Source organism: Myotis lucifugus, unplaced genomic scaffold, assembly GCF_000147115.1.
Source record: "Myotis lucifugus unplaced genomic scaffold, Myoluc2.0 scaffold_54, whole genome shotgun sequence".
NCBI classification, from domain to species: Eukaryota; Metazoa; Chordata; class Mammalia; order Chiroptera; family Vespertilionidae; genus Myotis; species Myotis lucifugus.
The window spans coordinates 2315969-2331666 of record NW_005871102.1 but is presented as its reverse complement, the minus strand read 5'-3'; the positions used below and the strand labels follow the sequence as shown (position 1 = coordinate 2331666).

Genomic DNA, 15698 nt, shown 5'->3' with positions numbered 1-15698 from the left:
CTAGAGCCAGGATTACAGGAATTGTCAGTGGAACTCCCTTTCACACTCACATTCGCATATGTTTAATTTTTTAATGCAACCTTATTTTCTTAGATTCATCTTTGAAAATGAGTCATAGCCCTTCATATTCTGGCTATTAACAGGTTGACATTACCAGTATCTGTGAAACATTTGATGAAAAACACCAAAAGCAATTAAAATTAGCTTTGCTTTCTATTCATTTACTGCATTTTTTCTCTGTTTTGTTTTGTTTTAGATCACTGTGTCCACTACTATGATCTTCGTAACACTAAACAGCCAATTATGGTATTCAAAGGACACCGAAAAGCTGTTTCTTATGCAAAGTTTGTGAGTGGTGAGGAAATTGTCTCTGCGTGAGTATTACTCTTTTCAGAGGTTGAACTGAACACAGCTCTGTCATCCTTTACCATTTTGTAATGTTACCCTGCATATATATATAAATAATAGCACTGTGGTGGTATGTGTACTTTTAAATAAATTTTTTTATAACATCTGATTAAAATGCATGCATATTCTGATCTGTATTACTCACTTTAATATGTTAGTTGTGAATAAAATCCTGATTATACTAATTTTTAATGTCTCCCCCTTAAATATTTGAACTTCAGATTGAGTTTCAGCTACTGCTTCTCCATAAGAAGAGACAACATAGTTGAGGGAATAAAATGAGAAGTGTTTTGTTTAATTCAACTAATGTTATTCTATATATATCTACATTGCAGTACTGTAGTGTATTTATTTCAAGTTATATTTGATTGACTTTTGATTATATGTTATTTGATCTCCTTATGATTTCATGGTGAGTTTTACATGTGCTTTGAAGAGAACTTTCCAACTATGAATGCTTATACCCAACAAATATCCTTTTAGAAGCTTCTGACCTAGAGAGTCATAGTATAGCTTTTAGTTGTCTTTTAAGAGGTCAACCAGATACATAAATCTCATCTGCCAAAATATTGTTGACAAAGTTTTTCTGCTAACAGAAGCAGTCCCTTCTTTCTGTGATCCATTTTATAGTTCTCTTCATTTTATATTAACCTAGTAAATACCCATTCTTTAGTTCTCTCTTTTTCATATCTATTATTATCAAGGTAAATGATATATTGTTTTCTTTTCTTCACTTAGCTTCTAATCTCTCAGGAGATTATTAATGCCACGGATTTCTGTTTGGTATTTCTCACCACATCTACCTTCATGCCGGTTGCCCTCGATAAGAATTTGGCAATTTGAATTGAATTACAAAGAAGGGAACAAAAGAAAGTAGGAACTGAGCTTTAGAAGGGCAAATAGTATAGGTCATTGGTTCACAAATCTGAATTAAGTAGTTACAAGTCAAAAAGTATCCTACTCCCACTTTTCTAGTACTACTTAAAGAAAAGATTGGTCCAAATCTTTGACCAATCTAAATATAGAGTTAACAAAATTAAAAACACAGGATGGGTTGATATTATAAATCAAGATGACTTTTCTCTTGTACATTTTGGAGTTTAGAAGTATTTAGAATAAATTTATTCACAAGTATATTTAGAAATATTGAAAAGTAAAATACACACATTGTTGCAACCTCTGAATTGTTGGCCAGTTTAAAAATGTGTGTATATTTATACACATATATACACACATAAAGGGATATTCACTGCAACACTATTGAACAAAAAACAAATTGAAGACAGCATCAATACCGAAGAATAGATGTTATGTTGAAAAATGATGAGAAGCAATAGAGAAGTATTTCAAGAGTTTGATGGCATTTGGCCTCTGAAATAAAGATTCAGTCTTGGCTCTACTGTTTACTAACTGTGGTACCTTGAAAATGTCCTCAACCTCCTGAATCTCAGTTTGTTCATCTCTAAATAATAGTACTAATCTTTAGTTGTGAATCTTTAAATAAAATAATGTATGTAAAATTCGTACCATGGTGGTCTAGTCTATGAATGTTAGAGTAAATAAAAAGATTTATTATGTAGTCATTAATAAAGATACAGAAATGAGTTATTTTACAGAAAACAATGTAACACAAATTTATGAATGGTGGAGAAGCAATTTACAAAATAATATATGTGTTATGATCTAATTTTTTAACAAAAAGAGAAAAAACATGTAGTTTTAAGTCCCAAGACTGTCTCTATATAATAATTACCAGTGATTTATATAATTACTTTTTGGTAAATAACTGTATCTGCATATTATTTCAGTAAGATAAACTACTTTATATAGATCATTTACAGTATTCCACCTCTGCAGGTACAATTAAGCTTTGAATATAGTTTATATTCAGTATACTAATACAATTCAAGAGTTGAAAAGTAAATCAAAACAAGCAGGACAATTGTGTTTTGATGGTGGTGGTATGATGTTACCAATGACTAATGTTTATTAATGCCCATGGACTATTGAAAACATTTTAAATGAATTAATTTAATTTTTAAAATATAAGATTCATAACATCTTATAAATTTTATAGTGTAAGAATCATTATATTTCACATTTAAATGATGAAAAAAAGCAGACCAGAGAGGTTGTATAACTTACCCAAGGTCAAAAACAAATTATCAGCATATTGAGCATCCTAACAGTCTGGTTTCAGATTCTGCATTTTTAACCACCAAACTAGAGTGCCTCTAATTAGTAGTGATGAGTTTCATGCCATGAAATCTTAAATATGCTCTAACTTTTTGTGTTTACTTTAGCTCAACGGACAGCCAGTTAAAACTGTGGAATGTAGGGAAACCATACTGTCTACGTTCCTTCAAGGGTCATATCAATGAAAAAAACTTTGTAGGCCTCGCTTCCAATGGTGATTACATAGCTTGTGGTATGTGAAACCATCTTTTCCTACACTTTTTTAACAGGTATCTGTCACCAAAATGCATTCAGTGGAACTATATGTATTCCACTATAGTGGAATATATTAATTAATTAATCCTCAGATTGGACTGCATTAGTCCTTCCCTTCTCTACGGAACACAAGCAAATCCTAACCACATGAAATAGCATAATATTTTTAAATATGTTTTTGGTGGTTCTCCATTATAACATAATTTCTATAGATATTATGTAAAAGAGAAAATATTAATGTTTGCTAATATCCTAATTTTGGAGACATTATTTGTGTTCTTGAGCTTGTTATTTATTTTCTCCTATAAAGTGTTCTCTTCATTAAGCAGTCTATTTGGGTAGTCTTTATCTGATCTTCTGGGGCTTTTTTTAATGATAATTTATACATTTTTAAATCAGAAGTAGAAAAATCAAATTTAGTATTATTCAACTTTATAATATATCTAATGCCTGAAGAAATGAACTTTCATCAATACCTTCAAATGACTTGGCCTTTATTGAGTAAAGTTGACTCTCTCCACATGTATGTGAACCTAAACCCTGCAAAGCAAGTCTCTGCATAATTATCCAACTTCTCATAGACTGCTCAAAAATGTAGGTTTCTAGACTGCTTACCTAATAGAGTAATGCCTTCATTAGGGATTGGGAAATAAGCTTTTTAAGGTATTAAAATTTGCCTTCACAGGTGCAATAACTTTCTTTTTTCTCTCTAGATGAAATTGTTGTAAATGTAATTAAAGATTCATGTGATACTAACAATGTTTTTATTCTTCTGGAGACCTTTCCTAGAAATTATTTTCATGTGGTAATTTCAGCCTTAGAATTCCCAATGTTAAATCATTTAACAGTGATTATGTCTTTAGATTAGTAAAGTGTAGTTTTTCCTATGAATTCTTTTCTGACATGATTCCCAAGAAGTCCCATGCTCTGTTCTTTCAAAATTAACCATAAAAGATATTTATTCTTGGAGTTTAAACTCTGAGGTATAAATTATCTTATGAATGTGCTGTCCTAGCTCTGAATTATCCCATTCTAAAAAATTATTTATTTTTTAATTTTTTTAGGAAGCGAGAACAACTCTCTTTACCTGTACTATAAAGGACTTTCTAAGACTTTGCTAACGTTTAAGTTTGATACAGTTAAAAGTGTTCTTGACAAAGACCGAAAAGAAGATGATACAAATGAATTTGTTAGTGCTGTGTGCTGGAGAGCACTGCCAGATGGGGTAAGTTTTCATAGCAGTTTTTTTCCCCACCTTGGTGTTCTATATAATTCTTTATGTTTATGTACACACAGGTGAGTTTTTTTAATGTTTAAAATATAAATTGATATGTGATATGCATTTTATGTTTTTGCTTAGCCTTGCATCGATCACTAAAGGATACAAGCATTTTAGGTAGTAATGGAAATGTCACTAATAGGACAGTGTCATACTGACATAATGTTTCTCCTATGTGCCCATAGCATTTTGTGTATGCCTGTGTTACAGCCATTAAAACTTTGTCTCTATATCTATTCCATAAAACTGGAAATTTCTCCAGAGTTTACACTGTATCTTATTTTTCTTTTATTTTTTTTAATATATATTTTTATTGATTTCAGAGGGAAAGGGAGAGGGAGAGAGAGATAGAAACATTAATGATGAGAGAGAATAATTGATCAGCTGCCTCCTGCGTGCCCCACACTGGGGATCAAGCCCACAACCTGGGCATGTGCTCTAACCGGGAATCAAACCATGACCACCTGGTTCATAGCTTGATGCTCAACCACTGAGCCATGCCAGCCGGGTTATATCTTAATGTTCTTAGTTATCAAATGCAGTATATGCTCAAAAGACATTTAGCTAAACCAGGTATTGTATTAGGAAGAAAAAGGTTTGATGTAGATAAAGGGGAGTGGCCTACAACTAATTAAATTCTATTTCAGGGCAGAATTACTTTCTACAAAATATATTTTTCAAGAATATTTAAATACATTTAATTTCTTAAGAAAGTTGCACTTCTAGGTTGCAAAAAAATGTTTTCTCCAACTTGTCACTTATTTAAAGTACAAGCTTTCTAATAAAGTATATGAAGAAATAATTTATCTTGATTTTTTTAAAGAGTAGTCATTCTTTAGTGTCATTTTTTTCAAAAAATAGCTTTTTAGTTGCTTACTTGGTTGGTTTTATTGTTGACACAAAAATTCTTAATTGATGAGTACGTTAAGATATTTGAGTTCCAGGTATGGTTTAACTTTAATTAGATATACTCCATTGCTATATTGTTTAAAGTTCTCTTACTCAATTTTCAGTATTGGTAATGGCAGACTAAGTGTTGGACCAATCTTTCCTCTAAGTCAGTGGTTCTCAACCTTCCTAATGCCGAGACCCTTTAATACATTTCCTCATGTTGTGGTGACCCCTAACCATAAAATTATTTTCGTTGCTACTTCATAACTGTAATTTTGCTACTGTTATGAATCGTAATGTAAATATCTGATATGCAGGATGTATTTTCATTGTTACAAATTGAACATAATTAAAGCATAGTGATTAATCACAAAAACAAAATGTAAGTATATATGTGTTTTCCAATGGTCTTAGGCGACCCCTGTGAAAGGGTCGTTCGACCCCCAAAGGGGTCTCGACCCACAGGTTGAGAACCGCTGCTCGAAGTAGTACTAGAAAATTGGGAGCAGGTATATGTATTTTATAAACAAAAACCTGTTTGAAGGCATTGGAAAGTACACAAGATAGAAAAGAATTACCAGCCTAGAAATGTGACCCTGATTTTTGAGTATACTTTTGCCTGGGAGCATTTGCCAATTTTGGTGGAGTGGCTGAGAGCACTTAATGGTAGTTTCAAAGGGGCACAGGTATTGATGAAAGACATCAAGGTAGAGATTCAGGAAGTGCTTACCACTGTGGAAGATAAGCCTCACAGTGATTGCAACTCAACTTCAAATCATATCAATCCTGAAATTAAAGGGAGGTGATTCTGGATTGCTAGAATCCACAGGATGCAATATTAAATCCTTTCTGAAAGATCCTCTAAAGAAGATCATCTGAAAACTTCATTTATGTTTTTTAAATTGCAATTACAATAATTAGGGCACAATAAAAAATAAACAGACCTAGGAAAAAGCAAGGCAGCATGAATAAATCCAGCAGAAGCAATGGAGAGTAGAAACAAATCACAGCATCTCTGGATATTGGAGTTATCAGACATCGCTTGAAAATACCCTCGCTGATGAGATTAAAGAAAATATTGAAAATTTAAACTGGGAACTAAACACTTTAAAATGAAAATTCTAGAATTGAAAATATAGAGCTAACAAAATTAAGAACACAGGATGGGTTGAATGGAAGATCAGACACAGTTGAAAAGAGAATTAATGAACTTGTAGTTAAATTAGAAGAAAACATACAGAAGTAAACATGGAGAGACAAAGTGATGAAAAAATATAGAAAGGAAATAGAAGATGAAGTAAGAAAGTTTAGTAAATAGGAGACCTAAAAGGAGAGATGAGAAATAATGCTGCTGAAGCAAATATTAGAAAGGATTGTTGTTAAGAACTTGACAAAATTGATGAAAGACATCAAGGTAGAGATTCAGGAAGCCTTTGTATCCCAGAGAATAAATGATTTGCAATCTACAATGTGAGTATAGATTTAATATTTAACCTAGACCTCTTGCAGACCTAGGCCTGCTTAAAAATTTAACTTTGGTCTGCCTTCTTGTAGCACTATTTTATGGAAATAAACTTGAGTTTAGACAAGTATGTGCTAGGAGCTAGTTATCTTAAATTTACTATGAAACTTCATATGTGGTATTTCATCTGGAGTGAGAAAACTGAGTTGGCTTATAGTCCTTACATCTATTCAAAGTGAACAGTATAAGACTGGCAGGAAAACAAGGCACATCTCTGTATGGGGGTGAACCACTTGCACCTTAACTGTCCTTGGCAACTCTTGAGTACTCTTCGTGTGAGTTGGGGAGAGATCCAAGAAACTATGCCTGTAAATAGTTGCTTGGCCCCCTGATGAGTTTGAAGGTGCTGTGCATGATGAATTTCCTACCCTGTATCCCTCTATAAAGCTAACTTAGTGCTGGATTAAAGCTAGTTGTATATGATACTGTGATCCCCCTCCTAGTAGTGGGACAATCATACCTTGATACATAGTAAAACTGCTGAAAATAAAATACAAATGGGTATTCTTTAAAAAAGGCATCACCCAGGAACTTGCTTTATTTCACAATAAAAAGATTTAAAGTTCTGTAACTCATTTCTTTACTACTCCAGATATGTTTTTTAAGTATCCTATATAATAATCCTCTATAATAAAAGGCTAATATGCAAATTGTCTCCTCGACTAGGAGTTTGAGCAAGGGGCGGGGCCAGCCAGCCAACTGCCCGTGGCTCCTCCCCCTGGCCAGCTTGCCCCGATTGGGGTGGGCCAGCTGGACCCCACCCGTGCACGAATTTGTGCACTGGGCCTCTAGTGATTTTTATAATAACTTCCTTTTATTAGCCACAAAAATAACTTTCTTTTCTTATTTTAGATGAGGCAGAAGGTGTGAAAGACTCTTTTGTTCATTTATTCAACCAATATTATGTGCAGCCACACTTTAGATCCTAGAGATAAACTGTGAACAAAACTGTAAAAAAAGCTCTGGCCTTCATAGGAGACTTACAATTTTATGTGTTGGAGAAGACCGAAAACAAAGTAAATAAGTTGTTATAGTAGAAGGAGTGAGTGCTTTGGAGAAAAAACACAAAGCCAAAAAGTGGGAGAGTGCTGGAGTAGGGAGTGCTGGAGTAGTTTTCAATTGGTGGTGACTTAGAGCAAAGACTAGAGGAGATGAAAGCATAATCCATGTTGAAATATAGAGTTTTCCTGGTGAAGCAAACAGTTCGCAAGCCTTTAAGAATGTGATTAGTGTTCAAGGAACAGAAAGAAGGCAGTGTTTTGTGCACTACAGTGAGCTAGGTGGAGAGCAGCAGATGTTTCAGAGTGAAGAAGAGCCACTTCAGTACAGCATTGTTTAGCATTGTCACGACTGTTTTGGCTTTTACTGGGAGTGAGTTGGGAGCCAATATAAGATGTTCCTCTTTCCCCCTCCCTCCCTCATTTCCTCCCTCTTTCCTTCCCTCCTTCTCTCCTTCCCTTTCTCCCTCTTTCCCTCTCTCCTTCCCTCCCTCTATTCCTCCCTTTCTCCCTCTCTTCATCCTCCCTCCCTCTCTCTTTTCCTCTTCCCATTACCTCATAAACAGTAAACATTGTTTAAAAATGTGAAACATTCAAGAACTTATGCTTCCACATGCAGTAAAAGTCAACATTTTCTGAATTTTCATTGTGTTAACCCATTCTTTACCCCAGTTTTACTTAAATCCTTTGAGTGTACAATGTCACTTGATAATGTGGGCAAAAAGTTCTAAACTGCATTTTATGAAGTTGTGCAGACTTCATGTGTTTTACTTTGTCATAACTAGTTTTAAAACATGGGAATGAGAATATGAAAGAAAAGAATGGGACTTTTTGTAGTATATGTAAACTGCACTAGTGTAGGTAACAACCCCGTTTTTAGCTTCCCTTTCTAGTTTATTTATTTTAAATTCTCATAGATTTCCACTTGTGAAGTTTAACTTTTCTACTAAGTTTCTGTGATTCAAATTCAAGTACTGTGTATCTTTTTTAACCAAATAAATTTATAAAAGTGTTACAAATAAATTTTTACGTGTATAATCATTCTCACTAAACTTAAAAGCCTCCCTAGGTTAAAAACTTTTGTCCTATTAATCTTGGAATTCTGTTGTTCTTGTGTGAGATCTATAAATTCAAGTTATTTAAAAAAAGAAATAAGTAAATCTTTTCAATTTCCTCCTTGTCACCCCTGACCCAAAGCAGAAAAGTACAGATTTCTTTTTTCTGTGGATTCAACATTTATAGACAGTTTTCAATATATATACCAGTCTTTTTCAAAGTATGGTCTACTAATATTTACTTCAGTATTATTAATTTCCTGGAATATGTATTTTAAAAGCAAATTTCTAAACCCCAGACTTATAAGTCAGTTTCTGAAGGTAAGACCCAGGAACCTTAATTTTTGTGTGTCTTTAATAGGACACATAAATCTCTTATTTTATTAAATAGCCTAGAATTACATGGGAGAAGGAAGTAAAGGTCTCATCCCTGACACATCCATTCTTGGTCCCACTTGTGGAAATTTGTAGAGATCCAATAGTGTTTGCATGTGAGAATGAGAAAAAAAGTGTTCCTAACAATGGCTACTACAGACCTCTTCTTCATTTCACAGCAGTAATAGGCACTATCTCAAACCCTTTCAAGAGCCACATAAGAAGGCTTTCCAAGGTCCCTTTGGAAGTTGGTCACTTTGGAAGAGGTTGTAAAAACCAATTCTAAGGGGTAACGTTGGGTAGTAAGAGGCTGGGGTTCTTTTTGATCTCCTCATTGGCAAAAAGAAAGGCTAGAATATTCTTGTAGTACTTGTACTAAATCAGGATCTTAAAGCTGGAGCCCAAGATCTGTCTCCCAGGAAGCAGCATGTCTTGATGTTTAATCAGCCAAATTTGATCAAATGCTTATCAATTTATTATAAAGGCTATAGCCCAGGAGCAGCCAAATGGAAAAGATGCATAGAGGCAGGTATTGATGGGGGTGGTGTGGCATGGGGCTCCCATGCCTTCTCTGGGCAAGCCATCTTTCACCAACTGTGTTCACCAACTTAGAAGCTCCAGAATTTCTATTTTTAAAACACTGCCCATGGGATTCATATATAATCAAGTGCTATAACATAATCAGGTTTTGAGCTTTTTTATTTTTACATTGCTTTGTAAGAAATTTGTTGAATTTTTAAGTGAAATTTTACTTAAATGTTCAAAGACCCTGACTGGCCACAAAAAGAAGTGAGGGCAATTTAAACCCAGCAGTGAGCTCTTTGGGATTTTATTCTGAAATGCTATTCCTTTGATTTTTCCTTTCAGCCTCTGTCAGAGTAATGTCCTTGCTTCCTTTTGGCTTTATCATTCTTCTAAGTCATTTAAGCCCAAAATTCCTAAATCATTATTGTTGCATCTCTTTTTATCTTCAAATATTCATCCAACAGCAATAATACTTTGTTTGAAATATCCTATATTTATCTTTTTTTCATTTATTTATGTTTTTCATCTCCTCATTCCTGTTCCTCCCCTGCCTTCACAGATTACTTCCAATGGCTTTATACCCCCTTTAGATTAGCTTTTGTATACTGCTACCAAATATCCTTAATCATTGCATATAGGAATTCACAGAGTCAAACATTGCTCATTACCTTTAATTGATCCTAGGTCATTCAGAAAACTTTCTTTCAAACTCAGTATTTGCAAGTAACTCCAAGTAGTATATTTGACCATCATTAAAAATTAGGATATAATTTCATAAATATATTTCTTCAACTTGATTATTTTACCTATTTCACTTCAGGTGACTTTATCTAATTTAAAAATTGTATTTTTACCCTCACATTAAAATAAAATTCTTGAGAAAATCCAGTTTCAATTATAGGAAAAAATACCCAGAAGAACTGATTTAAAGGTAGCTCAGATTTCAAACTTAAGTAATTAATTAGAAGTCAGCCCTTAAAATAAGTATAGAGTAATCATAGATGTGAGTTTAAATGTTACTCTTCTTTAATTATTTCTCTTTCCTCATGTGTTTGATCTTAGGCATTAAATCTAAACTGCTAGCAGTGTTCAAGATTTTTAAGAATTTGAAGTAATGCTACTTGTCCAACCTTATTTCTATTTTCTAGCACAAAACATCTATTAAGAAAGTTTCTTTATTGCCTCCATTCTATTCCTAATGTTACCTCTGAACTTGTGTTCATGTTGTTCCCCATGTATCTGTATTGCCTTGTTCTCTCCCTCCCACTTATCTAAATTTTCTCATCCTTTTTTTTAACCCAACCCCTACTTTTCTATCCCTTTCTTAACCATTTCATCTCCTTCATTTCTGGCTTCTCACAGCTGCTGATACACCTATAGAGTGCACTCCGCCAGCTGCCATTCAGGTATATTCTTCTCTAATTGTACTTCATTAGTGTGATCCCAGTTATATTCCTCGCTTCTACTTTAAGAGCAAAAAATATCAACACCAGCAGCTACTTAGTTTTTTAGGAGTTAGAATTATGTTAAAATTTAAGGCTACTTAACTGGAGAATCTACTTTATGGTTTTAATCAATTTTATAAGATCATAACTATAGTGACTAGAATGATATAGTGGTAGTCATAGTTGCAACAACTGTAAAGAAATTGGTATTTTAATTATAAAGAAATGGGTATTTTAATAAGAATAACTGCCATGTATTTTTTGAGTGTCTATAATATGCCTGTTCCTTTTTGGTTAGATACTTTACTGTGTTTTCTTTGAGTTTTTATAAAAATTCTATAAAGAACCTAAGGTTATTTATTTTATAGTTGAAGAAATTGAGTCTCTAAGAAGTTAAGAAATATTATGACAGACCCCAAATGCAGGTCCAGGTCTCCCTGTCTTAAATTCATTGCAGTTTCTACTGTTACATGGTATAACTAAAATAGTACAGAAATCTTGAAACAGCTTTGCTCAGAGTATTCTGGAGGAATTGTGCAAATAGCACTAGTAACTAGATATTCACAGTTCCATGCTCAGAGGCCCTCTTCAAGACAGAGTCTTTTTCCCATCAGATGTGCCTTACAAGCACATGGTTCTCCAGCTTTATTCAGGAGATTATCCAAAAGCCTAGAGTTATTGTCCTGTGAAGGAAACTAGGTGTCTGGAGGTAATATTTAAGTGCTGTGTGGTAAGGGAAATTAAGTTGATTAGGTTCTTGATGAGAAGGGAGAAGGAAGGGTGGTGAATGTATGGAATGTTTTTGTGTATCTCAGTCCTCCTTCCCTTATACATGTTTTTTACAACCTTTTCTCCCTGAGTAAAGATCACTTTGAGTTTGTATGTTGTGTGTCTTTTTAATGGTTCTCAAATCCTGTTTATTTTCCATGACTTGTTTGAATGCATTAAAGTGTATTTAAATGAGAATCTGATGTAGTCAGGAAGTTGATATAGAAAAGACTGGATAGCAAAAGGCTTCCTGGTAATGAAGCACACCAAAATGGGACCTGCAGGTACCAACCATGTGGACAAATGAAAAATGCCTTTGTCTGCAAATTGCAGTGATCCTACATAAACATGGAGGTCTCTGTCTGGCTTAGCACAGCTGGCTAAGTTTGATCGTTCCCCTCCATACATGCTGAGAAACCTACACTCCAGGTTCTGCTCTCTTTGCCATTTGTTAATATCTGCTGATTACATGTACTGGGTTTTTAAAAATTTTTTAATTTTTTATTGAACTTATTGGGGTGACATTGGTAATATATATATCTCAGGTGTACAATTCTATAATACTAGAGGCTTGGTGCATGAAATTTGTGCACTGGGGGGGGGGTGTCCCTCAGCCCGGCCTGCGCCCTCACACAGTTTGGGACCCCTCACTCCTTACTGCTCGGCTCGCTGCTCTTAGTGCTGCTGTGGAGGCGGGAGAGGCTCCCACCACCGCCACTGCGCTCGCCAGCCATGAGCCCAGCTTCTAGTTGAGCGGCATTCCCCCTGTGGGAGTGCACTGACCACCAGGGGGCAGCTCCTGCGTTGAGCGTCTGGTCAGTGCGCATCATAGTGACCAGTTGTTCCACCGTAACAGTCGCTTAGGCTTTTATTATATAGATGGAACTACCTGACAGTCAATGTGCCCCCCTGAGGGCCCGGATTGTGAGAGGGCGCAGGCCAGGCCGAGGGACCCCACTGGTGCACAATCAGGGCCAGCCAGGGAGGGAACGTGGGAGGGCTCCAGGGTATGTCTGGCCTGTCTTGCTCAGTCCCAATCAGCCGGACCCCAGCAGCAAGCTAACCTACTGGTTGGAGCATCTGCCCCCTGGTGGTCAGTGCATATCATAGCAAGCAGTTGAACAGCCTTAGCATATCATTAGCATATTACACTTTGATTGGTTGCACGGACGACCAGACACTTAGCATATTAGGCTTTTATTATGTAGGCTGTCATCTGTGTCATATTATGAGTTTACCACCCAAAGTCAAGTCTTCTTCCTGTTACCATTTATCCCCCCCTTTATCCTCTTCTTCCTTCCCGGACAGTATACTGGATTATTAACTCGTTAAGTGCCATGTCAGTCATCGGTGACTGACACTATACTTTTCGTTTGGACCTCATCGGTCTCTGGCCGCCAGCATATCGGTGAAATCAGATATTGTGGGCTAAAAAAAAAGGAAGACAAAACAGGCTTGGCGCTTAACATGTTAATAGACCACCAAGTAATGTTACCGCTGCATCCATCTTAACTGGTTTATGAGTAATCTTATGGTTTTTGAAAATAGAGATTGTTTGTTTCAGTAAACTGAAGACAAAAAGTGGAATGAAAATAGAAATATTATTTTTCTGAGGGACCACATTGGTTTAGTCCAGGGTTATCAGTAAAAGTCAAACAGTAGTTTAGATGTGAAGGAACTCATCAGAGTTGGTTTTCATTAAGAATTGATTTGTCATTAAGAAAGTACGTTTTCCAAAATATAATTTATGTATTCTTATACTTGTACCCAAATTTCCAAAATGACCACTTCCAGGAGGAAAAGTTGGCTATTAATTATTAACTTCTTAGTACTAAATTTAAAATTTAGTTTTTCATGGAGTGTGTTCTGCTGTAGGTGTGGGACGGAGAGGGAGTGGCAATGGCATTTCTAATGCACTGACATGTTATATACAGCACCAGGGTGTGCTAATAAGCAAGCCACAGCTGGGAATTTATTTATAACTGATTGTGTGAGAATCCTGTTTGTGGTTTTGAAAACCCTATATCTTTTACTCTGAGCAGTTATTGCATCAGACAGTTGTTGAATAACTAGTCTTATTTCTCTAGGCTCTTTAGAAGCCCTTAGTCTATTTTAGTCTTCATTTTAATGAACCATTTAAAAATTTTCTACGTACTTGTATTATTTTTGCTCTGTTTCTTTGTATGATGAATTCAAATCTAGATTCAAGACCCTTCACTAAAATGACCTCCAGCTAAAAATTATGAACACAGGGGAACAGACTGCTTTATGACTGAACCTATCTCAACATATGTGTCCAATATACTGGAGAGGTATTGTCACTGCTCGTTACCACTTTCTAGAACAGTCCTTCTCAACCGTGGCTGCACATTAGAATCACCTGGGAATCTTTTTCAAATCCTGATTTCTGTGCCCCATCATCTGGAAATTCTGTTACTTTGTTACTAATGTTGTGGCCTTACCCCATAACAAAGAAACAGAATTTCTGGAGGATGAGGCCCAGAAATCAGGATTTTAAAAAGATTCCCAGGTGATTCTAATGTGCAGCCAAGGTTGAGAACCACTGTTCTAGAATGTCTCAACCAAGTCCAAGAAATGTCTCTGGTTCTTTTTATTTTTTGTCAACTCTTTTTTTAAGTTAATAATTTTTATTGTTACATGTAGTAAACATTGTCCCTGTGTTTTTAAATCCTTTTCAATGCCCCTGTCTTTTTGAGTCTACTTGTTGCCATGTTCTTCCATGTAACTACATGTGTCTTCATCCTTTCTTGCAATGTCATATCCCTTACAATTTTCTTCTGCACAAAATTCAGTACATCTAGTAGATGACAGTAGGCTTCTACTCAAACCAGATATATGAAGATAGGAATCAAGTGACCCCTTGATAACAAATCAAAGCTGATGATCTTAATTAAAGGTGGGCTTCTTTGAATGTAAAGACAAGTGAGTATTTTTGTACACTGTACCAACACCTTAAGTTACACATCTTTCTTTGCTGTTTGAAGCTCAGACTTTGATCCTCATTGTATAAATTTTAAATCCCATTAGAAGATGGATGTTTAATATCTCTTTACTGTTACTAGTATATTTAAAAATTGGATGGAACTGTAACTACTTCTGTGGCCAAGGATATGCTAAAATCAGGGACAATCAGATATGTAATGGCATAACTGTACTAGTTTTTATGATTGGTGCCTGTGTCTGTGAAATATTTTTAATATCCACCCCTAAAAGAAGCTTATAGTATGTATTCCCTAATTGCGAACACAAGTTCCTTTGGATACCTAATAAAACGATTATGTCTTAACAGAAAAATTTTAAGTTGGGTGCAGGGAGGAAATAGGACAATCTATGCTACTTTGCTGTACAAATTCAAGCTGCCCTACAGATACCCTGAACTTACATCTCTGTGTCCTATGATCTGCTTGGATTCCTCTGTGCTCTATTTGGATTCTCCTTTTTTGCTATGTGGTTCAGAAATTGCCTCCAAGCAGAAAGCCAGGGCAGTTATAGGACTCACCTCATTTGTTTCCCTTCTCATAAGAATCACAGTCTTGCACTGCTTGTTGTCCAATATTGTCTTACATATTTTAATTTTTTTTTAGCTGATAAGAGAGCACATTTGTTTTAGTTATTCTGCCATGGCCAGAAATGGGAGTTATTTGGGATTTCTTTTAACATATTTAAATCTATTATAAAATTAGTTCACATTTAAAATCAATTATATCTATATCTAGGAATAAGTCCTCTAATTGCAAAGTAGTGAATAATTGTTATTTCTCAACTTGCTTAAGATTTTAATATATTAGCTATGATGGCACTTTTATAGGCAAGCTAGCACTTGGAGTGCGGGAAACGAGTTAAGTCGGCTCGCGTGAATTGCGCGTACTCCGCGGGAGCGGTCTTTAACTCGGTCATATAGATTTGCGGTGGAGTGCGGGAAACGTGTAAACTCGGCCGATTGTAACTGCGTATTACCAA

At 35.2% G+C, this 15698-nt stretch overlaps 1 protein-coding gene and 1 non-coding gene across 8 annotated transcripts in view; both read left to right on the top strand.

The window, feature by feature from the left end:
- COP1 (COP1, E3 ubiquitin ligase) overlaps positions 1-15698 on the top strand; it is a 92567-nt gene that overhangs the window by 70750 nt on the left and 6119 nt on the right. For 6 of the 7 annotated variants that reach the window (XM_023753962.1, XM_023753958.1, XM_023753960.1 and 3 more), the window contains 3 exons: positions 257-374; positions 2712-2836; positions 3924-4084. In XM_023753962.1, coding sequence (XP_023609730.1) covers positions 257-374; positions 2712-2836; positions 3924-4084 — 404 coding nt within the window. Of the gene's footprint in view, positions 1-256; positions 375-2711; positions 2837-3923; positions 4085-10866; positions 10911-15698 lie in introns of all 7 variants that reach the window. The other variant, XR_001348252.2, reaches the window with a different exon arrangement.
- On the top strand, positions 11988-12126 carry LOC111826108. The gene has a single exon (XR_002829355.1).